General features: G+C 40.4%; 4 protein-coding genes across 7 annotated transcripts in view; 3 read left to right on the top strand and 1 right to left on the bottom strand.

Moving 5' to 3' along the window:
* dab1b (DAB adaptor protein 1b) overlaps positions 1–3,608 on the top strand; it is a 51,544-nt gene extending 47,936 nt beyond the window's left edge. Inside the window, exon 16 of the transcript XR_004021282.1 lies at positions 3,598–3,608. The gene's annotated coding sequence lies outside the window, so the exon portion shown is untranslated. The remainder of the gene's footprint in view (positions 1–3,597) is intronic.
* On the top strand, positions 613–5,703 carry c8b (complement component 8, beta polypeptide). Its single transcript, XM_030752128.1, has 12 exons — positions 613–714; positions 997–1,144; positions 2,187–2,334; positions 2,710–2,851; positions 2,985–3,117; positions 3,276–3,473; positions 3,644–3,884; positions 4,045–4,170; positions 4,267–4,430; positions 4,818–4,971; positions 5,334–5,405; positions 5,508–5,703. The coding sequence occupies exons 1-12, from the start codon at positions 632–634 to the stop codon at positions 5,660–5,662; spliced, it is 1,764 nt and encodes a 587-aa protein (XP_030607988.1). The 5' UTR covers positions 613–631; the 3' UTR covers positions 5,663–5,703.
* Positions 5,704–7,626: 1,923 nt separating this feature from the next.
* c8a (complement component 8, alpha polypeptide) lies at positions 7,627–16,075 on the bottom strand. The gene is made up of 11 exons (XM_030752363.1): positions 15,870–16,075; positions 15,666–15,771; positions 15,136–15,283; positions 14,805–14,952; positions 12,449–12,638; positions 12,171–12,353; positions 10,289–10,529; positions 10,066–10,197; positions 9,729–9,886; positions 9,366–9,591; positions 7,627–7,913 (listed from the first exon to the last, which is right to left on the bottom strand). Exons 1-11 carry the CDS (start codon positions 15,977–15,979, stop codon positions 7,762–7,764), a joined length of 1,794 nt encoding a protein of 597 aa, XP_030608223.1. The 5' UTR covers positions 15,980–16,075; the 3' UTR covers positions 7,627–7,761.
* A 504-nt stretch (positions 16,076–16,579) lies between these two features.
* On the top strand, positions 16,580–25,817 carry LOC115796247 (FYN-binding protein 2). 4 transcript variants are annotated; one of them, XM_030752559.1, is made up of 19 exons: positions 16,580–16,759; positions 17,690–18,602; positions 18,756–18,947; positions 19,880–20,378; positions 20,472–20,587; positions 20,675–20,700; positions 20,793–20,824; positions 20,917–20,961; positions 21,055–21,184; positions 22,219–22,378; positions 22,624–22,747; positions 22,864–22,895; positions 23,167–23,230; positions 23,333–23,370; positions 23,609–23,672; positions 24,837–24,935; positions 25,045–25,058; positions 25,327–25,360; positions 25,498–25,817. In XM_030752559.1, exons 1-19 carry the CDS (start codon positions 16,751–16,753, stop codon positions 25,562–25,564), a joined length of 2,658 nt encoding a protein of 885 aa, XP_030608419.1. In that variant the 5' UTR covers positions 16,580–16,750; the 3' UTR covers positions 25,565–25,817. The 4 variants fall into 4 exon arrangements, with proteins under 4 accessions (XP_030608419.1, XP_030608420.1, XP_030608418.1 ...); XM_030752560.1 differs by lacking the exon at positions 25,045–25,058; XM_030752558.1 differs by lacking the exons at positions 25,327–25,360; positions 25,498–25,817 and having other exon boundaries at positions 23,336–23,370; positions 25,045–25,295.
* Positions 25,818–26,561: the final 744 nt, after the last annotated feature.

The following is a 26,561-nucleotide window of genomic DNA, read 5'->3' as shown; positions in this document are numbered from 1 at the left end:
CTCTCAGGTCCTGTCAGGTTGTTGCTGGATTTTTGTCCTATTTCTTAAGGACATGCCTTTCAAGTTACACTTTCAGCCCGAGGAAGAGGAGTTTCTTTACTTCCATTACTTTTCACTGAGCACATGTGATTGTGTCATTTTGTTCTGCCCCCAAAACCAGTGAAGATAAACAAAGCTTAAAGTTCAAACGTAGGCAAACATGAATCAAATGACTTTGCTGGAATTTCCATCATTACAAAGCCTTTGATATTTCAACACTGGTATGTGTTTGTGACAGGATATATTTTATAGGCATTCAGATTTACCGATTGGTACAAATCATACAGACTAAGGTTTAAGAAAACAAACAAACAAAAAAAAAAATACATCCAAATATCTTTGGCTGACTAATAAACTGCAAACTGCAAATTCTATAACGTTTAAGTAAACTTGAGGTTTGTGTCAAACCCACTCAGACGGCACCATAACACTGGGCTTCGTGGCCCTGAAGGCCTGCAGTATTCTGAATTCAGCTCCACGTCTGGTTTTAATGGCAGCAGTGAGTTCATATACAGTTCAATATTGATCGAGGTGTGTTTACATAGAGAGCAGAGTGTCCTCTCCTCATTCCAGTCAGTCACAACACACAAACATGCTTTCTGTGGTGATACAGAGCAGTGCAGTCACTTTGCACAGCTGTCTACTCCTTGTTACTCTGAGTCTGGTGCTGCTAAGGTAGGAGATTTCTGTTAAATACAATGAACTGATGAACTAATGAGCGGATGAGCTCAGTTTTCATTTGCTGAATAAGTTCCACTGTAACTGTTTCTCTGTCACAGACAAGCTGACAGGCTCATTGTTTTATTTAAAAACAATGCACCTCATTTTCCCCTAAATCTGTATTCCATTCATATATAATATTATGATCAGATGCTTTTCAGAATCCATATGACCTTTGCTTCCACTGTTGCATTGCTGTCTCTTTGTTTTCATGTGGTTTTCATCTGCGTGTAACAGTAAAGTTGCAGTAGCCACAGCAAGCAATGAAGACCCTAGCGTTCGTCAAGCTCGCTCAGCGGGAGGCCCAGTGGTAGTTCACCCACTGGACTGTGTTTTATCAGAGTGGAGCGCATGGTCACGATGTGACATCTGTCAGAAGAAGAGAGTAAGTATAATGATTATGTGATGAAAAGAAGTCAGCAAAAACATGAGGAAAAACCTGCCCTAATATGACTGGATGTCATCAGTGTGTCTGATTCATGCAGCTGTGAATAAGCAGTGAGTGTGCTGCATGCATGGAGCAGCTGACCAGTTGGCTAATGTAAGCAGAACTTCAGTCTGAATGCAAAAAATCATGGTCATTGTTTGTCCCAAAATGTGGAACAGGCTCTGATTCAGCCTCATGTGATGCCACACTTCACCCCTGGACACACTGAATACAAATGGGTATCCCTCATTGGTTACAGGTTGAGTTAGGGCAAACAAGTTTTTAATGACTTTTTCTGAAAGTAGATAAGCAGAAGGTACTGTTCACAAGTCTGAACCATAAATATGAAGCTACAGCCAGCGGTTGGCTGGTTTAGCACAAATAGTGGATAGCCTACAGATGAAACAACTTGCCTGGCTCATTCTAAATGTAAGAAGAACTCGCCTTCACCACCTGCACAGCAACCTTTTAAATCTCTGGACAGGACCAAGCTCACCATTTCATGGCACTAATTTAGGAGTACAAATAAAAGGCAAAAATGCAAATAAATATATTTCCTAAAGCTTTAAACTTGAACTTAAAAATCAAGCAATGCTGGTTGTAGTGGGACTGACCCACAAAATTACTGGCCAGATAAACTTGTTAAATCAAACATTACATTTGGATGCAGTCAGACTATCTTAGATTAAATTAGACTGAATGAATCATTCCTGTAGCGCTGGGATTGAGAGCTAAATCTGGAGCATTCAAAATTTTGACACTTGTGACCTGTTTTTGTGGAAGGCGGAGAGCTCAGCACCTGCTAAAGGCCTCAGCTGATATACTTCAGTGCTCTATTTTATCCACTTTACAAGTAAGGGGATTAATAACCTTGACATGACAAAGTGGAAAGAGCCCGCTAATGTAATTTCAGCTGATAGCTCCCCCAGAGCAGTTTTCAAGCCACCTTTATTGGATACTGGCAATTTGTCCTGTGTTTCTGTGCCCCTCAACATTACAGTATCGCTATGCTAAAGTGGAGCAGCGAGCTCAGTTTGGAGGGGAGATGTGCAAGTCTCATGGCAGGGAAGAGGAGGCCTGTAATGTTCCCGCCCGCTACACTTGTGACAGTGTTCCTGTATGTGAGGGCTTCCTCTGCACGCAAACAGGTATCTTCAACACTCGCATCCCTGTATCCATTCTCTTCCAAATCTCCTGTTTAGGGTTGACGGGGGAGGCTGGAGCTTGTCCCAGCTGCCATAGGGCAAGAGGCTGGGCAGGTCGCAGTACAGGCAGTGCAAATGAGCATCCTCCCAAGAGTAACTGGGCTTAGCTTTAGAGATAGGGTGAGGAACTCAGTCATTCAGGAGGAGCTCTGATCCTCCACACTGAAAGGAGTCAGTTGAGGTGGTTCAGCCATCTGACCAGCCTTGTTGTTCTATAGAGTTATGATCACATTCTGCAAGTGCTATACAAAGCACTGAACACCTTATTCTGGAAAGAACTCATGATTGAACACCATATAATTCTCTGCTCTCCTTCAGGTCGCTGTATTCCTCGAACTCTGCAGTGTAACGGGGAGGATGACTGTGGGGACATGTCAGATGAAGAAGGCTGCAGGAGGGTTCCCAAGCCCTGCAGACAGGACGCAGAGGAGTACTGGGGAATTGAAAACCTTGCCAAAGGGTGAGCTAGGTTTCCACTGGTGTGTCTCATCTGCAAGTCCAAATGATTTTTTTTTAATTTTTTATTTTTATCTAAACATGCTGCTCTTCCAAATCCAACCTCCACACCACTGGAACTATTGCTGTTCTTTCAGAATAAATGTCCTGAACAGTAACCTGGAAGGAGTGGTGCTTGATAACAGATACTATGCAGGTAGCTGCCTGCCCCACTACATCCAGGATGTCAGTTTCAGGAAGCCCTACAACGTACAACAGTACACATTACAGGTGGAAATAGCAGACAAACACACTTCTGTCCAACAGGCATACATGCTTTATATACACACATTATGTATGTATGTATGAATGTATAGGTATATGTATGTAAAATGACTAATAAACTCAATAACATTTAAAATACATTCAAAATACTTTTGCATTTGCAGACCAAAGGCTCCTACGATTTCAGCCTTCAGGCTTTTGAGACTTACTCTGACTACATGGACTACACTATGAAGGAGCGCTGGAGCAAAACCAGCGTTTCAATTGGTCTTGCCATTACAGGCATTTTTGAGTTTGGCTTAAAACACAGTGATAGCAAATACAGCAAATCAGTTCAGAAGATCTACCGTGCCTCTGGCAAGGTGAGGTGTCATTGGTTTTTTTTTGTTTTGCATGTGTGCAATCTTCTGTATGGTCAAACACAACTCGGCTTTCTTAGTGTATCTAAAATAGCCAGATGTGAAAAACTTCTCAGACAGTTCTTAGACAGTAAGCAGCATGGTAACCTTGACCTGCCTTCTCTGATCCCCAGGGCTACAGCTTTGTGAGGGCCAAGGCAGAGCTGGAGTTGGCCCAGTACGTGCTAAAGCCGGATGATTTAATGCTTCATCCTGAGTTTCTGCAGCGCCTACGCTCACTGCCACAGGCTTATGTTTATGGGGAATACAGGCAGATCTACAGAGACTATGGCACCCACTACATCACTGAGGCTGCCCTCGGAGGAGAATATGAGCTGACCATTATTTTGAACAAAGAGAGGCTTGCAAAGACAGGTAGAAGTCCTTCACAAACTGGAGTTAGACATGTTCAGTCAGTGTTTCCATATTTACCAGATGTAATAAGAAAATCTAGATCATTATTTTGATCCTGTCAGCAGTTTAAGACTGTTTGAACCAGGCTTTGCTTTATTCAGTGAGTTTTCTCCCCCCCCAGATTATTCTTTAGAAGACTACAAGAACTGTGTCCAGTTTGGTTTAAAGGTTGGAGTGAACATAGGCATTTACGGAGCAGTGGGGTTTGATGGGGGATCCTGTAACGAGCTGTTGAATGAGATGGGAGGTGGGGCTTCTTGTTTGATCACATTTCTTTCATTCTGCAACAAGTTGTCTGTCTCACATTGGGCAATTAAATTGAAGTCATTCTGTTTCTCTCCAGATGAGACGAAGAATGACAGTGCGGTGGAGGACTTCAATGCTGTTGTAAAAGGTGGAAGTAGCAAATCTGTCTCTGCTTTGTTGTCTAAGACGCTTCCCACCCCTGAGCTGATGAGGTTATGGGGTGAAGGTGTGCGGTTCAACCCTGACTTCATTCGCCAAACAGTGAGTTTGTCTGTCTGAATTCCTGCTTTCAGAATTCCACAAGCAACACTTTTTTTGGTTCCTTTTTTTTTTTTTTAACATTTCTCAGTCTCAACTCAAAGCTGTAATAGAGCGATCCATGAGGAATCTGACCTCACTAATTGATTCATGACAAATGCTGGCACAATGACACAGAGGCGAAGTACAAAGTGAGATGACCAACAGCAAGAGCAAACAGAAAATGATGCCAAGCTGCAAGTGTGCCAAAAACAAATCGGCTGCCTTGCTGCAGCGCCGTCACATTTCAGCACTTGTGTGGCTTCCCAATAAGCCCAGTCCAAAAAAAGAGAGAACTTCATTTGGACAGTAAAAAGATCCGGGTTCATAACAGGATTTATGTCTCACTAGACACGACCACTGTATGAGCTGGTGACCTCCAGAGACTTTTCCCAGCATGCCATGCTGAAAAGAAACCTGAAGAGAGCCCTGTCAGAGTACCTGGAAGAAGATAGTCCGTGCCGCTGTGCTCCCTGTCACAACAATGGAGTGGCGTTTCTGAGAGGTAACCCAGAGGAGGATTGTTGTTGATAATTGTAATTTTTCGCCGAGATTCACACAAAGGTGCTTTCTTTCTTAAGCTGTGTTTAACTTTGCTTTGATTAATAGGGATGTTAAGTGTCTTTCATCAAATTTAATTATGACTCATGAAGCAAATAACCCCAACATGTCTAATCATGATCCATTTTTGTGATGTGTGTGTGTGTGTGTGTGTGTGTGTGTGTGTGTGCGCGCGCGCGTGTGTATGTGTGTGTGTGTGTGTGTGTGTGTGTGTGTGTGTGTGTGTGTGTGTGTGTGTGTGTGTGTGTGTGTTATAATAATGGCAGTTAGTGATGCTGGTGAATGAATAATGTTTCTTTTCAACAGGTACAAAGTGTGACTGTGTGTGTCCTTCTGGCTACACTGGAAGGGCCTGTGAGGAAACTCATAGGCGAAAAGGTTAAGAGACCAAAATTTTAAAATAAATCTGCTGACAGTCTTATTTTTGTGCACCAATCTTACTGACACTGACATGAGATGTGGTATGATTTGTTTTGACAGAAATAGCCATTGATGGCAACTGGAGCTGCTGGGGTGTGTGGTCATCCTGCAGTGGAGGGCAAAGGACAAGAAGTCGACAGTGTAACAACCCTGCACCCAGCAATGGAGGCATGACATGCAGAGGGCTGCAGCAAGAGTCGACTGATTGCTTTTGAAATCCTCTGTCAAAGATGCCATAAAGATTTATAAAACAGAAGATTCTCAGTCTGTGGTGTATTTGTCTTGTATTTGACTGCCCAGTGTGACATAATGTTTCTTATATAAGTCCCAATGATCTCTTTATACTGTACTGTCAAAAGTATTTGTTCCTCTGCCTTCACACACACATATGAACTTGAGTCACATCCCATTCTTAATCCATTTAATATGATGTCGGCCCACCCTTTGCAGCTATAACAGCTTCAACTCTTCTGAGAAGGCTTCCCACAATCTTTAGGAGTGTTTATGGGAATTTCTGACCATTCTTCCAGAAGCACATTTGTGAGGTCAGGCACTGATGTTGGATTAGAAGGCCTCACAGTCTCCACCCTAATTCATCCCACAGATGTTCTGTCAGGTTAAGGTCAGGACTCTGTGCAGGTTCCACACCAAGTTCGTCCACATCAAACTCACTTATATATGTCTTTATGGACCTGCTTTGTGCACTGGTGCACAGTCATGTTGGAACAGGAAGGGGCCATCCCCAAACTGTTCCCACAAAGTTAGGAGCATGAAATTGTCCAACATCTCTCCACTGCTCTAGAGACCAGTGGGAGTGTGCTTTACACCACTTTGTGCATCCATCACTTTGCATTGTGCTAGGTGATGTAAGACTTGGATGCAGCCACTCGGCCATGGAAACCCATTCCATGAAGCTCTCCACATTCTTCTTGAGCTAATCTGAAGGCTACATGATGCTTTGAGGTCTCAGCTCTCAGCATCCCAATCGCTTCCACTTTGTTATAATACCATTAAAAGTTGACTGTGGAATATTTAGTACTGAGGAAATTTCAGGACTGGACTTGCTGCATAAGTTGCATCCTATCACGGTACCACACTGGAATTCACTGAGCTCCTGAGAGAGACCCGTTCTTTCACAAATGTTTGCAGAAGCAGTGTGCATGCCTAGGTGCTTGGGTTATACACCTGTGGCCACGGAAGTGACTGGAACACCTGAATTCAATGATTTGGGTGAGTGAGTGAGTGAGTGAGTGAGTGAATTCTTTTGGAAATATAGTGTATTTTCATAAAAAATGTTAAACCATGTGTGTGTCTTGTCTTGATCCTATTTGTCCCTTCTTTGCAGCTCTTAACTAGACCTGCCTTAGCTTTCATTAACAAGATTTGACCTTCACATTTAAAGTAATTAACAAAAATGTCACATCAAAGACTGCTGTGAAAAAGTCTTGAGCCACCCCTCATTTCTTTATATGAAGAAAGTGGAAAAGCTGCAGTGATTCAGTGAAACATCCATCCATCCATTTTCCTCTGCTTATCCTTTTTCAGGGTTGAGGGCATGTACAGCGATAATAAAAACAGCGTGTAAGGGAAAAACAGCATTTGTCCGGTTCTAACAACCATTCTTGATGAGGTTTCAGTGAACAGTAGATGGGTCCAGTAAACTTAGATTTTTCCAAGTTTACTGTTTTTGTTTTCAGATTTCTTAAGAATGTGACTTTCAGATACTGTTCATCTGTTTGCCAAATTTTCTTCTGTCCTCCACTTTTCCAGTTTCCTCAAAATTTTCAATGACACACTGCACACTGTGCAGAGACATGCCCATTTTACAGCTAATAACTCTCTGGGATTCACCTTGGTGGTGCAAAAATACTATTTTACACCTGCCAAACTGCATTATCTTTAACATGTTCTATAGATTCAACTAAAGAAATGGGAACAAATTGTGTTTTTTTTTTTGTTTTTGTTTTTTGACAGGCTTCTAGTAAGAAAGTGCCTAAAGGTACAATTTAAAAGGAGTTCTTATGTGCAAAATTGGTTCTTGGTTATGTGTAGACACAACATTTGTTCATCCCTTGAGTTAGATGCCTTTTTTAGATGCTTGAATTATTCATAGGTCAGTGTTGGGTGGTGTAACAAATAAATGGCATATATATAAACAAATGCACACATAAAATCTGCATAAACATATTTTTATTTATATTTTTGAAATCCAGAATGTCAAATTTTATCTTTTATTTCTGAGCACTTAGAAAGGAACACAAAAAAGTGTTCTCTAAGTAGTTAACACATGTTAACTCAGGAGAGAAACTTGTCTTTAACAGGGCCAGGTCTGAGATGCAGAGCCTAAGCAGGTGGTTCCACCCCCCTCAGGTGGAGGATTATTGCACGCTCTTGTTCTGGTCTTCCTCCTTGATGTACAGGGTGACCAGGCCCCCCAGCAGGACCATGATCCATCTGTCTTGGTATCTGTTGTTAAAATAATTGATGGAGTCAAGTTATAACACCTACCACCAATTGGGCACATCTCATAGGGTCTGAATCAGTAACATAACCTAAAGAAGTACTCTCTCTCTCTCTCTGTATGTATGTATATATATGTATGTATGTATGTATGTATATATATATATATATTTGGCACAGATTTTCTGATGCTCCTCCTGACACAACCCTGCCATCTATCCAGGCTTGGTGACTGGCACTAAGAGTACTCTAGACCTCAGTGCAGCATTTGATATGTTTGAAACATAACATTTTATTTCAGCGTTTAGGGCATGCCATAGGTATTAAAGGTACTGCACTGCAGTGGTTTGAATCATATTTATCTAGCAGACTCCAATTGTTCATGTAAATGGGGAGCCTTCTTCATGCACTAAGGTTAATTATGAAGTTCCACAGAGTTCTGTGCTAGGACCAATTTTATTTACACTATACATGATTCCCTTAGGCAGTATTATTAGAAAACATAGCATTCATTTTCATTGTTATGCAGATAATACTCAACTTTATCTATCCATGAAGCCAGATGACACACATCAATTAGTTAAACTGCAGGAATGTCTTAAAGATACAATGGCCTGGATGACCTCTAATTTCCTGCTTCTAAATTCAGAGAAAACTGAAGTTATAGTACTCTGCCCCACAAATCTTAGAATCATGGTGTCTAACCAGATACTTAGTGTGGATGGCATTACCTTGGCCTTCAGTAACACTGTGAGAACTCTTGGAGTCATTTTGACAAGGATATGTCCTTCAATGTACATGTTAAACAAATATGTAGGACTGCTTTCTTGAATTTGTGCAATATCTCTAAAGTTATAAACATCCTGTCTCAGAGTGATGCTAAAAAGCTAATTCATGCATTTATTACAATGCTGGACTATGTTAAAAGGGAGTTTTTCCTTCCCACCGCCACCGCCAAGTGGTTGCTCATAGGGGTCATTTTGATTGTTGGTGTTTTCTCTGTATTACAGTAGGATCTTTACCTTACAACATAAAGTCCTTTGAGATGACTGCTTGTTGTGATTTGGCACTATATAAATACAATTGAATTGAATTGAATTTAATTGAACCCCTTTGGTCACAATACAGGAATTTTGGTGGGAAAAAAAATTCATCTTCTGTCTATGTATCAAGACATTCAGAATAACAAGATAAATTAAGCATACATGTCTGTGTTTAGCTGAGAAAAGCTAAAAAGCACTGCTTGTATTAAAAACATATTACTGGAACTCTGGGTTGATAAAAGTATAATTGGTAATATTACTCTCTACATTGAGCAGATTAATCTCTATCTGCTGGATTATCTGCAATATTTGTCACTTTTGTATTTCTACTTGTTTCTACTGTTTCTAGTATGCCTTGTGAAATACTATGTGTGATTTGAACATGTTTATCTTGACTTTTTTTTTTATGTCTCACCTCTTCGGATAGTCTTTTCACAGGCGTCTCCGAGGTAGCCTAACTCACAGATGCACTTACAGGAAGTGCCTGAGAGGACAGGAATCCCATTGTTCCTGCAGGGGGCACAGCGGCAGGTGTCAAACTGCTGCAGATACTCATCCAAGGCTGTCTGCAAGTTGGCCACCCTGTTACCTACATGGTCAGCAGCTGTGCTGAGGCGTATGAGCTCATAAATTGGCATGATCTAGGACAGAGACAGGACAAGCAGATGTTGTCAGTGTGCCATCATAAATGACACCCAGAATTATAACTTTTGTTTAAGAGCAAGAGTTATTGTTCATCTTGTATTATACATCATTATATTGATTTTTAATGAGTTACCTCAAAATCAATCAGTGTTGGGTTATATTTAAGAGATGCCCCCCACTTCTGGTATACGTCAGGGTTCCTGATGGCCATCACGCCAGCACTGCTGTCTGTGATTCCTCCCTTTACTTTCGTGACAACGTCCTGAACAATAGAAGAATTACCTCCTTCTACTGTACTTCCAAAAAGAAAGCAAAGCAACCTATCAGCCTTTTGCTCTGACAGCATTACAACAACATTATGAAATGGAAAAAGTTAGAAATAAAGCAATTAAGTAAAAAAAATTCAAGCTGAGTACATATTATCGGGAAGTGTAACTAGCTCTAGTGTAACTAGAATTTCCATTTCTCACCTTTAGTGAATTCTCCGCCTTTATTGCATAAATTCCCTCTCAACTTGGACTCTACTGCTGCACTGCCGCCGATTGGAATGCTGAAACCAAAAGAGGCACCAAAGCATCCTCCAGCTTGATGGCCGTCAATATCTGTAAAAGTTGAGGAAGAGATAAAACAAGGGTTACTTTACACTACATGCGGTCATGTGGTAGATTATCCTGATCACAAAACTCCCAGTACGTGAGTTTTTCATAGCTGTTTTGTTGACAATCACGACGTGTTCCAGGGTTCCCCCCATGGTTCCCTCTGTGACGTAGTGGGTGCCAAATGTGTTGAAGAAGCGAGAGTACATCCCAAAGTCATATTGCTCTGGGAGCTCCATGAGTGAAACATAGAAATCTTCATGAAGCATCAGCTTATTAGTTCTCATCTTGAAGTGAGCTGTTTGCACTTCAGAACGAAGCCGAACGAACCCGAAATCCTGAAGAAAAAAAAAAATAACACAGGAAGATTTTTTACTTTGAAGTTAAAAAAACAGGTGAAATCCAGAACTGTGCAAAAGTCTTGAGACACCCCTAATATCTTTGTATTTTATTTTCAAGGAGCCAGACTTTTGTCATTTTTTTTAGCATTATTTTTGGGGGCCTTTGTCACCATTATTTGATAGGACAGGAAAGTGGGGAGAGAGAGTAGGGGAAGACATGCAGCAAAAGGCTCTGAGTCAGACTCAAACCCAGGCCGCTGCCCTGACCTTTGCGGCATATTGTTGGCTGCTCAATCAGGCAAAAAGGCATAATTTGTTCCCATTTCTTTAGTCGAATCTATGAAAAATGCTAGAAAAATGCCAGGCATAAAACACTATTTTTGTACGAACGAGGTGCTATTAGCTGAAAATCCTGGCCTATTTCGCCATGGTGTGCACTGTGTCTGTACGTATCTGTCAAGAAATGGAAAAAAAAAAAATCCAGCAAAGACCTGACACAGGAGGTGAGATATGCAGGCCACATTAGAACTGAGAGGTAGAACAGTGAGCGTCTACAGCCATCTATAAAACACGGTGGAGGCTCAGTCATGGTCTGGGTCTGCATTTCAGCCAGTGGTGTTGGAGATTGTGTCAAAATTGATGGAATTATGAACGCAGAAAAGGTTCAACACATTTTGATTCACAATGCAAAACCATCTGGAAGAGCATCTGATTGGGAATGACTTCATTTTTAAACATGTCAGTGATCCCAACCGCACTTTCAGTGAGCCTGGATGCTGAGACAAAACCTGTGAGAATGGATGAATGAAGATGAGATCCCTTAATGTAGAAAATACACTTTCTAAGAAAAAAGCACAAAGTAGAAAACCTAGAGAATAGATGAAAGTTAGAGCTCACAATTTCTCTATTGCTAAGTTGCTAAATTTATTTTCTCTCGCTGATATAATGGAGCTCATCCAACAGCATCTTTCTTTCTCTCACTCTTTATCTTTCATCTGTATAACAGCAATCGTTTGAATGAGCTGATATTTATTTAATTACACTTAAATAATGGATCTCAGTGTTTAAGTGAACAAATAGCCTATTTTGCTATTCACAATCTACAGCTAAAATAATAATGATAGATGAGGAATTGTTTCTTTCCTTTGTACTTCTGCCTGTGATTACAAGGCCCAGCCCAAATGACTCTGGCCCCAAAATCAGAATCGTGGTGCCGTGCCTGCCTGGACGTTAATGTTATTGAAACACTGTGGGATCATTTTGACAGAGACCAGAACAAAACTGAGCCAACATCCAAAGCAGAGGTTTGAACGTCCTTCAAGAAGCCTGGAGAACTATTCCCGAAGACTACTTAAAGCTGTGCTGAAAAATAAAGATGGCCATACAAAATTCCGACTTTTAAACTCATTTGAACTCATTCGAGCAGCACAAACTATTTTTGCCTTGTATACTGCATTTCCATGCATGCCTGCATGTGTCTTTCCCATTTTCCTAGCAAAATATAAAGAAATCAGTAGCAGCTCAACACTTTTGCATAGTACTGTACATCATAAAATTTTGTGCCATGCGTGTGTCACATTGATGCCATATTCTTGTTTCAGTGTAAAACATTTTGGCCTCTGGGTGAACAGATCATACCTCGCTTTTAAACTGTGTTATCTTTTTGAAAAACGTTTCTTCCCGGCTGCCATGCAGCCCGCCTTCCACGTGGAAGAGCCCAACCGTGACGCCGGCACTGAATGATGACATTCTTTTATCTGCCTTCAGCAGGCTATTCATGTCATCATAATATTCAGAAGAGCCCTGTGAGGATGCTTGGGCCTGTAACAGGGAAAACTATGTTAAAATATCTTTGTCCAGGCTACCTTTTTATTTATTCAAGTAGAATAAAATAATAAATCACAACATTACAGTACCACAAAATGGTAAGTATGGTAGTTGTAAGGTTTCCGGTAGTTCTTCTCATCTTCATTGTAATGCAGGTTCTCACAGAATGCATCGTAAGTGAATTTTCTCCATTCACCATTATAGACATATTCACACTCTCCTCCAAAATATCTTGGGTCAAGTACATGATCCATTAAGTCATCAGCTAAGACACTAAAACTACAAGAAAGAAGAAGAATTCAGATTAAGTCATTAACTTTAGGTGTAGGTCTACAGTTTTTCAAGGTAAAGAAATAGTGTCATATTACGGTATATCAAAGGTGTGATAGGTGCAGCTGCATAAAACAGTTTCTGGAGCAAAGACTGGTGTTTTTTTGGGTGAAGCACGAGTGCCTCACAACAAGAAGATCCTGGGTTCAAATCCAGGCTTAGGCCTTTCTGCGTCAAGTTCATCCCTGTGCCGGTATGAGTTCTCTCTGGGTATCACGGCTTTCTCTCACAGACCCAAAGTACAGGTTAGGTTAATTGGCAATTCTAAACTGGCCATAGGTGTGAATGTGAATGGCTGTTTGTCTCTCTGTGAAACCCTGTGATAGACTAGCAACCTGTCCATCCTCGCGCCCTATCACAGGTTTATCCAACAAAGTAAAAGTTGCACCTTTTCAAACTTGTTGGTTAAAGCAGCAACATTTAAGAAGGGTTACTTAAATTACCAAATTGCATAAATATTGAATATAATATGAATGTTTCTGTCAATTTTACACAGCTGATCACCTACGGGTGTGACCGCTGGAGTGCCATCAGGGTTGCAATTCAGATTTATATGTAATGTCTTTTAAATTTCTATATTTAAAAAAATATATCTATATATATATCTAATATATATATGGGTAACAGGAAATCCAGGTCAGTCAGTCAGCTTGTTTGTGTCCTTCATCACTTCAGTCATAGCAAACTTTAATATTTTAAAGATTTATGTGACTGAATATTACAGCACATGCCATGTGCATAATTTATTAATTCAATCATATAGACATGGCAATTTATATCAACCACTTCACAGAGCATCAAATCTTATTTCACTCATTTGACATGTGTTAAATAACAAGTTGATTTAAAAAATAACTTCTGAAAGCAAAATTCCATCTGCTGTCTCTCTGACCTCAGTACTTGCTCTCTTAGTATTTTGCTCACACTAAAGACCCAGAAACAATGCTCCGTGACCACTGTAGCACTGTGTGTACAATATGTCACCAGTGGCAGCAACGTCTCTGTAAGGTGGCCTTTATGCTCTCACTCTGGAGTGAGTAGGTTTTCGTTTTGTAATACAGAGAGCGAAAGTAAGCCAAACAGTTCCAGGTCAACTCATTTGACCTGTCAGAGCACAGCAGGTTATGTGCTTTGACAGTTATTAAAATAATTACTTTATTGTTATTAAGAAGTGTCAGCAGCTAAATTATATCAGTAATTTATTAAAGAATTCACTACCTCTTATTATCAAGTCAATCTAAAGTGATTATTTGAATCCTTTTTCACAATAACAGTAAAAAATGCCCCTGAGTGACTCGTGGTCCTACCAGTATCTGCCAGCCCCATGCAACAGTCATTTAATGCAATTATTTTATTTGTAAGGTGTGGAAACATCATTGCATTTTATTGTTCACACATAAAATATTATGGTTAAATGGGGCAAAAGTTTTGATTGTTGAATTTTTGATGTTTATCAAAACTTTTAGGTTAGAGTGATTTCATTTTTGCCCATATTAAAAATGCACACTCAAAGAACCTGATTGGCAAACTTGTTTCTTTCTTTTTATTTTATAACTTTTTTTTTTTTATCCTGTGTTCAAAAGGAACTTTTATTTTGGGGACAAAATGTCTGTTTCTGGTTTGCGTCACACATGTTTAGTTTTCATTGTATTAGCTGGATAAAGGAACGAGCTGATGCTTCAGCAAATGGTATTCACAGCTTCATCCAAAGCAACAAGACAGGCAAACTTTTAAGATCATTTGAAGAATGGCTTCAAATGTGTCTGAATTACCCCCAAAACTGGAATTTCTCATTATAAAACTTCAACAACTGCAGAATTATACTTCGAACGTGGACCTGGACTGACTACTGGTTATGACTTATGTACTCCTTTACAATTTTTTTTTTACTATAATACACAAAATCTACCAGCTACCCATTGTGGATGCCCAGTACCAGGGTCACTTATACCAGTTTCAAGGGGTATCCATATGCATTGTAAAATATGGATGCAGCCACTGTGGTGTCACCAGTTGCTAATGAAGTCTCATATTATACCACTTTCCATAGGTGATAAACTACAGTATGAAGGCTAATATGAAAAACTCCAGCAGTCATCACAATACATTATTTACCCTTGCGTGCCACGCTCTGCACCAGGGACTGGTATGAGGGTGGAACACTTGTCATTTCTCAGGTTTAAACTTTCACATTCGTCCTCATCAGAAGAATCATCACAGTCTGACTCTCCATTACATCGAAGTGAAGTGCTGATGCAGCGCCCTGGAAACAGAGTAAGAAAAGGCACACACACACACACACACACATTCACATTCTCATGTACAAAAACTGACTTCCTGACACACAAATGCAAACTGCATGTCATGTATGTCAGTGTACAGACATGAAAAAAAAACCTGCAGCTAGTGAGCATTTGTTGTCTGAACAGTCGTGGATGATCCTCACCTGTTTCTTTGCAGGTGAAGCTCTCTCCACAGTAATCGTCCACCACACACTGTGTGGTTGATGTGGGACATGTCTCCCTCCTCCAGAGTGTATCAACACACTCAGTCCCACCAAACTGCGAGGGTTTCTCTAAGTATCGGAAACTGAACTAAAACCAAGATTAAAATGAGTTAATTTCTCTGAGTATATCCATTCCCTCATACCACTAATGAAATAATTTACTGTTACTTCTCGGGTGGAACAATCCTTAGAATAAAATCACACAGCATTTCATATTGTGAATGAGTTATAAAGTCATGAGAGAGCTGGCAGGAACATCAGGGACAGAGTCCAACCACAGCTAATTTTGTGCTCCCTCTGGACATATTGATCATCAGTGTACTGATCTGAGCTACTTTGCAAAACAAACTGTGATAGTGTTTGGAGCTGCAGTAACCAGATATGCACAAGCCACCCATACCAAGCAACATTTTCATTTATCATATTTAAATGTTTAATTCCAGCAGTTTAGTGAAAAAAAGCATCATCACCTTTCTGTCCGTGCAGGCATTACATGGTGTCCAAGAAGACCAGCTCCCCACCCTACAGTCGATAGGTGTCGGTCTGTTCACAGCTCTGGCCTTCCTCACAGTCCCACTGGCCCACATAATGGTATTATTATCTTAGTTCCACTTGTAATTCCCACAGTGCATGGGATATAATAAATAATAGCGGTGAAATGAAGAATACTGCACCTGTTTTTAGCAGCGGTCCATGGTATCCTGGATGCGTTCACAATTGTGTTAAAACTGATAAACAGATGCAATGTGCACAAACCAAGGAGGAGACGAATAAATGGCCCCATAGTGAAACTGAATATTCTAAAAGACTCAAAACCTCATCACAAATCAGATATCGTGATCCCGAGGGGACTCCTGACACTGTTCTCTTGACCAGCCACAGTAAATGACTGATCAAGAGTAAACACACGCGATTACAACAGTTGGGAAAGTTTTTTTTTTTTTTTTAATGATTACCCTTATCTAAGCAGAACAAGTCCCCGTAAACATGAGCATATTTACTGAGGCATCGTACTAAAACTGAACTTTCACTATGTGCAGTGCTGTGATCCATTTATTTAAATAATAGAGATGACAGTAGCAAGGTAAAAGCAGAGGTTGGGTTGTGTTTGCAATACTATATTTGTCTGTCAGCAAACATGCACGCGGTACATCTCATGAATCTTGTTGGAGAGGTGAGACGTACATATGGACAAAGGAGGAACCATTACAATTTTAGTGTCGGGGGAAAAAATCTGGTTTTAGATGGAGGACGCTCCTTGAGGATGTCCTAGATAGGCACACGCCCCGCGCGCGTGCGGGGGCCTTTCGACGCTCCCGATTCGTCGATCAAACAATCGTGAACGCGCACGTAGGTCGGGCGCAGCACGCAGGTGCGTCACTCAGCGGCGCTTTCAAATTGTTTGTTTTAGCCTTCACCCTGATTAGCCAAAACTGTCAGGTCTCTGGATTTATCATGGCGAAGTTATCAAAAGAGTAAACAGCAGCGCTTCATTAAAATTTAAGCTGTGTTTCAAACGCGGAGTCCTGAACAGTGATGAAAAACGGGAGCTACAATGGAAGAGGTAAAGTTTAAAGGCTTTTTAGAGCAAGTTTAATTGGCTAAAGGGCAGTTGAAATGAAAGTTAATTTACGTGGATTACTCCTCTTTCTGCTAGTTTAATGAGCTTTCCGTGTAATACAAATGTAAAGTATGGCTTAATGGGATAAGAAAGAAAGAGAAAAAGAAATTATTGTTTGTGCTTTTTTTCCTTCCAATTCAGTTAAATATATGAAATTAAATGCTAACAATTTTTGGTCCTCACAGTGTTCTAATCTCTAATGAGAAACAGATATTTCATTGATATTTCCATTACTGATTAAGGAAATGCATGAATGACGACTGAATCTGTTCAGAAGTTTCTTATTTAACCAATAAATACTTTGGTTTAAAATGATCAAAGGCCGGTGAAAAATGTTTCTCAATTCCCAGACTGTTGCAGTTTTGTTTTGCCAAACTCCAAAAATATTCAGTTTACAATAACAGGCAAAGACAAAAGAGAGCCAGAAATATTCACATCTGAAAAGCTTAAACCAGAGAAATTGGATTTACCATCTTTTGGGGGGGGGAACAAACAAACAAAATTTCTTGGCTCCTACATCAAACTCTACAGCTGGGAATAACCCTCATTCCTAATCTTCAAACTTTCCAGTCAAACCACAACATGCTGTCCCCATATGCACAGTTTTACTGTGACATTGTACTTTAAACACCCAAAAAGGTACCTTCAGTTTCAAGTATAATTCATATATTCTTAAAAGTAGAAGCAGAAATAGAGGTATATTTGTATTCCTATTTGTTTACCTGCGTTTGGAGTGGTGGAGCATAAATTTGTATCACTTAAAGTGGAGAAAGTAAGAAAAATGTCAGCAGTGGGTCTTGCTCCTTAAAATGACCATCTACCATCTATGTACTAGTGTGCTTTCTTTTACTTAATGGTTATTATTTTTTTCAGGAGGGACCAATCAACTTCAAAGCACTGAGGGCCAAATTTCAGGAAGAGGCTCTCTTGGCTCAATCCAAAACCAGCCGGCCAGCTGTTGCTGAAAAACCCAAACGCATTCCTCCACCTGGAGGTCACTGCACCCCTGTGGTTAGCAGTTTTAATACTGCTGCAGAAAACAAGACACCAGCACTTCCTCGTGTCATCTTCAGAGATACGTTGCGAATGTCTGGAGGCAAGCGGCCGGTTTCTCTCCCACCGCAACCTCAGCGGACCTCCCCGTCATCTCAGCTTACTAATGGAGAAGGCACAGCGAGGCATTCTCGATACATGCCCCTGGTGCTTCCTGTTCTGCCTGCAAAAGATCAGAACGCAGAAATGCCAGCGAGAAGGGAGCACAAAATGGAACCAGAGCCAGGGAAAGAAGTCTTGCCACACACTAAAATCAAGAGAAAGGCTTTGCTGCTTCCATTCAGGTCAGTCAAAGCATCAAGGGTCGGTGCAGAAGGTGGAGATGAGTCCACATATGATGATTTGACCAACAGGCCATGTGGCCTTTCTGGTGAGTTGCCATCATTGGAAAAACAAACCACAGAGGATGGGGTTTCGCTCCAAAGTGACCAGTCAACCACTGAGTGCCCCCTCTCCAGCCCAGATGTCCCAGTCACCCCTCCTTCAGCGGAGACCACTGCTGATTCTGACGATAAAATTTTTAGCACTTTGGAGAGAGCCAAGAAGAAATTCTCATGCCGAAACATATTGATCTCTACCAAACCCAAGCGCTTGCATTCCCCTGACAACACAGACAAGGAGTTCACTTCATCACCAAAGAACGCTGCTCCGCCCATATCCCCACCGGTGTGCCTTCCACACCTGGCCTGTATTTCAGCCCGGCCTTTCTTCAAAGCCAGCAGCTCTTTACGCAGTAAGCTATGTTCAGAGTGTCAAAATGTCCGAGTAACATTCCTGTCAGGATCTACAGTTTCCTCATGGAGAATATGCTAATGTTAAATATTCAGCATTATTTATATCTGGATTGCTAATACTATTAATATTTATAAAATGTTGCTTCCCAAAGAGTCGCCACTGGAAAAGCAGCTTAGCAGAGATAATTCTGAAAATCTGCTGGTGAAGACTGTTGAACTTCATCCACCACGTGTCCCACTAAAGAAGCCTCTGCCTGATCTGAGAACACTGGGGCCAGTGCCGGCAAAGCCCCCCAGACCTCCATTAGTAGATCTCAACTGTTACAGTGTGCCACTATTTGCTGGTATGTGAATCTCAGTAAGTCAACAGCAAAATGGGAACAATGGTTTACTGATGCATTTCAGCAAATCCTATCCTCCTTTTACTGTCATGTAGGCAGTTTACCTGCATGTAGCCAATTGCAGATTGGATGTATGTATTTCATACATCTGCAATATAGACTCTTGTTTGGTGGTGTTTATTGATAGGATGATTGAAGGCTGAAGAAACAAGACATACTGGCAATTTAACACTTTATGCATTTAACAAAAAGTACATTGTGGAAGAACCATACACAGCCACAACAGCCTGGCACCTCCTCCTCATACTGGTCTCACACTGCTGTGGGGGTGGCATCCCATTCTTCAACCAGCAGTTATTCAATCAAATAAACAACACCAAACAAGATTCAACAGCAGAATAAGCTGTTTGGCACTGACAGAGAAGATTTGGCGAGTTTTTCAGGGGCGCAACTCACATACTCAACTCTGCTGCTCAACCAGCAAAGGAGAAATAAACAGGCTTTCCAACAGTATAAGATTTATTGCCCAGAAACATTGTTACAACAAAGAAATAATCAACCAAACACAAATGTCTTTACTTTTTGTGCTATTTTATTTAAATTAAAAAAAAATATATTTTCTAACATTGAATTGTCTATAGTATTAGGTTTTAACTTTCAGCTGCTGTCCACATAGTTACCTAGATTAGTTACAAAAGTTATTTATTAGCAGTACTCCTAATAACATCTCAGGTTAAACCATTATATACTGGAAAGTGATATTTGTCTGTTTATAGAGATTTCCTTTTCTTTTTTTTTTTGTGTCTTCAGTTCTGTGGCCACAGTCATTTTGCTTAAGCATCAGTGACTTAGCATTATTCTCTCTGCATTTCACATTATTCTTTGTGGTAAGGCCGAACATCTGTTCAAATACTGCTTTTACTTTTTTATTATAGTGCTGTCACCAAGTGTTAGCCAAGCACCAGTTGAAGAGCCAGAGTCTGAGCACCTACCCGTCTCCAACCCTATGCTCGATGCCCCAGAGTTTCCAGACTTTGAGAATGCAGAGATAGAAACGGCAGAAGACCGAGGTGTTGATATTGCTGCACTAGAACTGGAGGCCTTAGACATAGTCAGCACTAACCCTCACATAGCTGTCGACGCTGAGCGTCCACAACCTGACTTGTCAGCGCGTGATCCTGCAGGGGCCAGTGTGAGCTCAATCATCCAAGATCTGAACCTTGGCAGTGAAAACATAATACCCCTTGATCCAGCCAGCTTCCCCGAACCAATAAACTTGTTAGAGTTCCCAGAGCCTGCTATACCAGAGCAGAGGCCCCAGAGCAAAGAGGTGCTTGTAGAGTCTTTTCCTAAATCTCCCTCTGATGAAACTGATGTGGGAGTCGCTGAGTGCCAGTCTTTCCCAGAGGAAACAGAGCTTAGTAGCCACTCAAGGTAAGTTTTATAGTAACTGGAATCAGTTTTTTCTTTTAATTTAACAGTGTGCTACAATATTCCTGTGTGTGTGTATATATATTTCCCTTTCAGTCTACATCAACAGGACAGTTGCTATGAAACATATACTAATGTATATGAAGAGGTTGAGAACATGAACAAATTCACTTTGGGTCATAACTCAAATAAACGAAAAGGCGGCCTGAAGAGTAAGTACTTAATTTTACTCTTAAAATAAGATCCCTTGCAGATGTTTATTCTCTCCTTTTAAGTAATTCTTTGAATTTTTCTTACAGATCCATATGCTGACAACCAACTAAAGGTAACTTATCAGAGTATATGACCATCATAGTGAGTAAAAATATATTTTAGTAGGAACCTCTAGCAAATTATGACTTTTTTCCCCCCAAAAAGGAGTCATGTGTTAAAAGGCTGAAGAATCCATGGTATGTGCCCCCCCCCTTCCCCTCAAATACATGATCTTTATTCTGTTATTGACAGTGTGACTATTGCTCTTACTGTGATTATCAAACTGCAGGGTGGGTGTATCAGGAGAACATTTGGCCCATAATCCTATGCACAGGTATGTTTAGACATGTAAGCCTTCTTATTCATGATGTGATTTTTAAAATAAAAATACTCATATACCTAATTTTTTTTTTCACATTTTTATTAGCATAATGAACACTCCCAACCCTGCTGACCATAAAGAACAGAAGAAGAGGGCGAAGCAGCGATTGGAAAAAGAAAAAAAGGAGCAAAAAGAGAGGGAGAAGAAGGAAAATGAAATGAAAAAGAAGTTCAAAGTAAGGCGGATAGTTTCTTCTGAGATGGAGCTACTTCTGATTTTAGTTTCCTTTGGAAGCGCTGTGATGGCTGCTGTTCATTCAGCTTTTGAGTCATCAGTTGGTTTTTTTTTTTTTGTTTGTTTTTTGTTGGGAAACTTCCTGCATTAAAAAAAAAAAACAGAACCAATGAAGCGAGCTCTTCAAAGCTGTAAAAGATTTTTGTGTTTTGCATTTTATGCTGCTTAGATATTTGCAAGACAGTGCATTTCATTGCTAAGAAGGATTTAGTTTTAGGGTCTGAAAAGTAAAACCAGTGCTGAAATGCCATAGACCTTTCTTTCTGATAGCCAGCAGAGGCTGACACGTCTCTGACCGCAGACGTGTCAGCCTCTGCTGGCTGATCTATGACCTCAGTCAGTGCTTTCCTGATTAGATTAATTTCACAAATTTCAAGTGGATGTGTGACATCCAAGGGGCAGCTGCTGCAACTGAAAAATTAATCCAATGCGGAAAGCACAAAAAAATCAAGTGGCTGGCTTCTCAAGGGAGTCGATCCCCATGGAGTCCCATGCTAAAATGTGAAACTCTATGGCCTTAACGGCATGTTTACAGCTTGGTACAGTTTTGGCCTCTATGCACAACACTGAGTGCATCCCTAAGTTTTTGTTTTCTTGTTTTGTTTTTTTAAACTCCGTCTGGATTGTGTAGTTGGGAGTGTTGGTGCTTTGATTTTACAGTTGTTCAGATACAGGCAGCTAAAGCTAATCAGCTAGTGTTCTGTAATTAGTGTTAATTAGTTGTGATTCTGTGTGTTTCACTGGCACAGTTTATGAATGCAGCTTGCTAACCAAGTTTATAAGCATTAGCTGGTAAATTAGCACTCCACCCTCTCATTAAAATATGCTCAATATTGGCTTCAAACAAAAAAGGGTCAAAAAATATAGCAGTAGCCAAAATGCAAATTTTGAAGTTTACAAATATTGTCTAAAACCATTAATAATGTCATAGTAGCTAATGCCATCTTTTAGCTACAGTCTATTATGACTTTGTAGGTGACTGGGGATGAGGAGCCCATGTATCATGCCAAGGTGATGGTGGCCAGTAAGGTCCGCAAGAATGACTTACCTGTGAAGAGCGGGGATACGGTCAGCATCATCCGCACCACCAACTGCCCCAAAGGCAAATGGTTGGCCCGAGACACCAACAACAAATGTGAGTTTAGTTTTATTTTTAAATATGAAATTAGAATTTGGTCTAGTTGATTTAGTTGGCAAAATTATAATTACAGAACCATTAGTTAATAACTTGCATGGATCCAGCAGACATTACTAACAGGAGTGTTAAGCCTTTTTTTTTTTTTTTTTTTTTTTTCTCTTTCATGCTTCTGTTTTCACCTTTATACCTCAGTGTTATTACCTTTGTGCTCTTAGTAGCTGCTCTCCCCTTGCCATTTGCAGATGGTTATATTTCAGTGATGAATGTGGAGTTAAATATCAAGGAGATGCTGGAACTAGGCAAAAAGGCTCAAGCAGCAGGGCGAGGAGGCAACCAGGAGGGAGATAACATAAGCATTGGGAGCAGGTACTGGTTAGCACACTAATTTAAAAATATTTAGTTTCTCAATTAAAAAAAAAAAAAAAAAAATTGCCTATCCCAATACAGTTTGACATGATTCACTTTTTTTTTTTTTTTTGCAGATCCTCAAACCATCCTGTTCTAACGAGCAGCTGTAAGTGTCCGGAGGCTCTACATGAAGGCATTTAGCTCAGTAGCGTGAGGTCCAGTGCTATATAATACTTTGACTTGTTGACTGACAGAGTGCTGCTGCACCGCGGCTGCGTGCCAGCCAGTATCATATCACAATAACTGGTCTGTGTAACTTAACTATTTGTCATGTGCTTTACAGCTGTGTGTTATTCTATGATTGTGAAGGAATTCATGGGCTTTCATCAGCATGCTTACCAGGCTTAATTGCCCCTCCCCCTTCTTTCTTCACACAGTCACAGATGACAGTGAGGAGTGGGCCTATGAAGATGAGACCCTCTCACCGTTCAGTGAGAGCCAGTAAGATCTTTGCCTGTGATTCAAAGCAGCTTTTGGATCAGTGTCATTTCTAAAACTGATGACAAATGAAAAGTAAATATTCTTTCTCTATAATTTGTGCAGCAGCTTTTCTCAGCAGACTGCGTCAGTGCCCGAGATGTGTGAGTACATTTATGTCCTGCCCTTTTTGAAGTTGAAACAAGCTGTGCCCCCCCCCCCTCTCCAGTCTGCTTGTTTAAAGGAAACTCTGGTTGTTTCATGCCTGTAACAGGCCTTTGATGTGCACTTTTACCATATGTTTTTCTTACTTCCTCCCTCTTCAGTCTGTGTTAAAACTAACCCCATTCCTGTCTCACCCTTCCACTTACACCTCTGCCCTTCGTTTGTTCGCTCTGACAGCATGTGTTCACGTTGCTGCCCAGAACACACTGAATGACGCCAACCTGAAAGACCTGCACTCACAGTAAGTCTCAAACACATGGAGCAGATGCTTATTTCCCCTTTCAGCTCTTCATAAACATCACTGTGCTGCATCTTGAGAAGTGGATACGTGTTGTATGCTAATTTAGGATCACTTACTGTGTTAATGAGCAAGTAAATATTAAAGATGGAAGAAAAAAAAATCAAATAAATAATGAGATACTTTTTACAAGAGGTCCTAGAAGCTATATTTTAGAGATGCATCATTTTAGGGAGTGTTTCTGGAGACCTCTGCTGATTACAGGAGAGACTAAAACTATCATTAACACACTGGATGGCAAACTAAAAATCTTAGCTGATTAACAGTCTGAGAAAGCTGAAGCAGCAAACCAAGAAGGCAGCTATTTTTTTAACCTGTGTATGATTTTTCTTGATTAGTTGTTTTTTTTTTTTTTTTTTTTTTTTACAAAATGGCAAATTATGAAAAACTCCAATTACAATCAGCTGTGAGCTATCCTAGTTGATTCTTTTGTGTGAGCAACTGTATAAATCCAAACGCTATTCAATTTCTAATCATGGACAAAGAGGAAAAGGCACCAAATCACAGCATAAAAAAAATGCTTAAACTGGTAAATATTTGTCTGAGTGATCATAGCATAGGTGAAAGTGTTATGAGATTTCACTGACGCCAGAAAGTTCAGTGACTAAAACAGCCTCAAAATATACAGAAATACAGAAAAACTGGCCACTACCAGGGTCTCTGTTAGAAATAAGTGCTCCATTTTTATGGTCCACTTTCAGTTTAGGTGAAGCCAAAACCTTAGACCATTAAATTATGAAATTCTCTTTGATAGCATTACATCAGAGGTTTTTACCTCAGCAGAAGAAAGCTTTTTGAGCCTTTCATCACAAAGCTTTGACTTTGACTGAAATCTCAGGGCAGTACAAACTTGCTAAAAAGTTTTGTCTTCTGTTCCAGTGAGTCCAAAAAAGTAGCCTTAAACAAAACCCCTCAGAAGAATTGCTCAGTCTGGTAAGACTGCTCCAAGGACTTTAATCTGAGAGATGCTGTAATTAGATTCTACTCTCACCCTGCAGAGGCTTGTTACCTCCAGTGGTTTTTGGATTCCTGTGAAAGAATAAGGAAGGTGGACAAAACAAAACCCCTCTGAAAAAATGAATTTGCACCATTGCTTTTGCCCTTCAGGATCAAACATGAAGCCCTGCAGAAACTCGCCGTCTTCTTTCACCAGACCAAAGATGAACTTGGTGATGTCCCTGATGATGGAGGAGCAACCTTTACAAAGTATTTTTTTTTTTATTACCTTTAACCTCAGACAATATTTATGCATCGAGTATTTTTGGCTGCTTTGTCTTTTATATTCTGTTCTTTCCTCTTCTTGTGTCCTGTTTAGTGATGAGCATCAGAGTAAGTCCCCCCTCCCTCCCTCCTCTTCCATGTCTCCACTGTTGCCACCACATGTCACCCTCACTGATAACGGTGAAGCTAAAAACGGGGTACTCACGAATCCCTTTGAATGCACTAGAGTGTAAACACTGATTGGAGACTTTTTCCCTAATGGAAAATAGCTTGAAGAACTTTTATCTACTTGAAGTGACCTGGAGACATGTTGGTGGTGGTTTTGCATTGATGGTTAAAGTTGACGCGACGTTTGTATCTGTGGGTCTTTATCTAGGCTTCTTGAGTGCAGTCGAGGAGCCTCCGTATCCGTAAGTGTTGTCTGTTTCCTTCTAATCATAAAGTGAAGCCAAGCTTGGTTTGAGATTTACTCATAGCCACAGATTTTTACCCATAGAAGCATGTACTGTAGTACTTAATGTTCTTTGACATTGTGTGTGTGAGACAGTGAACAAGAAGTTGACTTCACGGAGCTGGAACTTCTTCCTCCCCCGCCGCTGTACGCTGACTCCTAATCGCCACACTGTGGAGGTGAAATTGTGACTTCGGCCCTCTGCTGTGAAGACAAACGTCATGATTCGTGATGGCACTGCTGTGGAACTGTTCTGTAACTGCAGTTTCATCTTCTACTTGTTAATATTTGTTCCTTTTTTTTCCTTTTACTCTAAGGTCACTGTGAGAGGAGTAGATGTTGCACAAATTGAACCATTGCACTTTGTCTAGTGTTCACCTGTGGTTGCTTAGTTATGGATGTTTGCAGAAATGTTTGCTTTTTTGTTGTTGTTTGTTTCAGTGTTACATCTAATAAATAGTTGACATTGAGTTAAGCTTGTATGACACTGTTTGGGTTTCCTATGTTGTTTGTGTACTCTAAGATGCAGTCTTCTAGTCAAAGTCATGGTGGGGGTTGGCATTGTTCCCTCACAGCAAGGAGCCTGCTGAGTTTGACTCCACCAGCCAGCTGTGGCCTTTCTGTGTGGAGTTTGCATGTTCTGTCACTCTGGATACTCCTCCCACAGTCCAAAGACGTGTGTGTGTGTGTGTGTGTGTGTGTGTGTGTGTGTGTGTGTGTGTGTGTGTGTGTGTGTGTGTGTGTGTGTGTGTGTGTGTGTTAGCCCTGCTGTAGATTTGATTGTGTTTATGATTCTGATTTATATAGTGCCAAATCACAAAAAGTTGCCTCAAGGTGATCAATAACCTGGGACAGGTTTGGGGCGGAAGCTGTGGCTCAGTACTTTAATTTTCCATCAACTATAAATCAGTGACTTTTCACCTTCATTGTCACCTGATTAAATGAAAAAATGCATCATAAATGAACTATAACTGGGGCAGCTATTACTGTTATTCCAATGCCACTGTATTCAATGTCAGATTTTAACATTGGCCCAACATTAATTTAGTGTTATTTAGTCAACCATAATTTAGATGAAAATTCAACAAATTTGTTTTCTATTTTTCCTATCCTGTCTGGTGAGGGCTTATTTTCTACTAATCAGAAAGTTAATGGTTCGA

This window comes from Archocentrus centrarchus, chromosome 17, assembly GCF_007364275.1.
Source record: "Archocentrus centrarchus isolate MPI-CPG fArcCen1 chromosome 17, fArcCen1, whole genome shotgun sequence".
In the NCBI taxonomy this organism is placed as follows: Eukaryota; Metazoa; Chordata; class Actinopteri; order Cichliformes; family Cichlidae; genus Archocentrus; species Archocentrus centrarchus.
The sequence above is the reverse complement of the archived record's forward strand: the minus strand, read 5'-3'. Positions and strand labels throughout refer to the sequence as shown.

What these genes read in the sequence shown, in the direction of transcription:
- c8b (XM_030752128.1), top strand. Translation starts at nt 632, where the DNA reads ATGCTTTCTGTGGTGATACAGAGCAGTGCAGTCACTTTGCACAGCTGT. An exon ending in ACATCTGTCAGAAGAAGAGA is followed by an intron (nt 1,145 to 2,186) that starts GTAAGTATAATG and finishes TCAACATTACAG; the next exon opens with TATCGCTATGCTAAAGTGGA. An exon ending in TGGAGTGGCGTTTCTGAGAG is followed by an intron (nt 4,972 to 5,333) that starts GTAACCCAGAGG and finishes TCTTTTCAACAG; the next exon opens with GTACAAAGTGTGACTGTGTG.
- c8a (XM_030752363.1), bottom strand. Translation starts at nt 15,979, where the DNA reads ATGGGGCCATTTATTCGTCTCCTCCTTGGTTTGTGCACATTGCATCTG. An exon ending in AACAGCTATGAAAAACTCAC is followed by an intron (nt 10,198 to 10,288) that starts GTACTGGGAGTT and finishes CAACTTTTACAG; the next exon opens with ATATTGACGGCCATCAAGCT. An exon ending in AGGCGGAGAATTCACTAAAG is followed by an intron (nt 9,887 to 10,065) that starts GTGAGAAATGGA and finishes TTGGAAGTACAG; the next exon opens with TAGAAGGAGGTAATTCTTCT.
- LOC115796247 (XM_030752557.1), top strand. An exon ending in CAGTGTGCCACTATTTGCTG is followed by an intron (nt 18,948 to 19,879) that starts GTATGTGAATCT and finishes TTTTTATTATAG; the next exon opens with TGCTGTCACCAAGTGTTAGC. An exon ending in ACGAAAAGGCGGCCTGAAGA is followed by an intron (nt 20,588 to 20,674) that starts GTAAGTACTTAA and finishes TTTTTCTTACAG; the next exon opens with ATCCATATGCTGACAACCAA.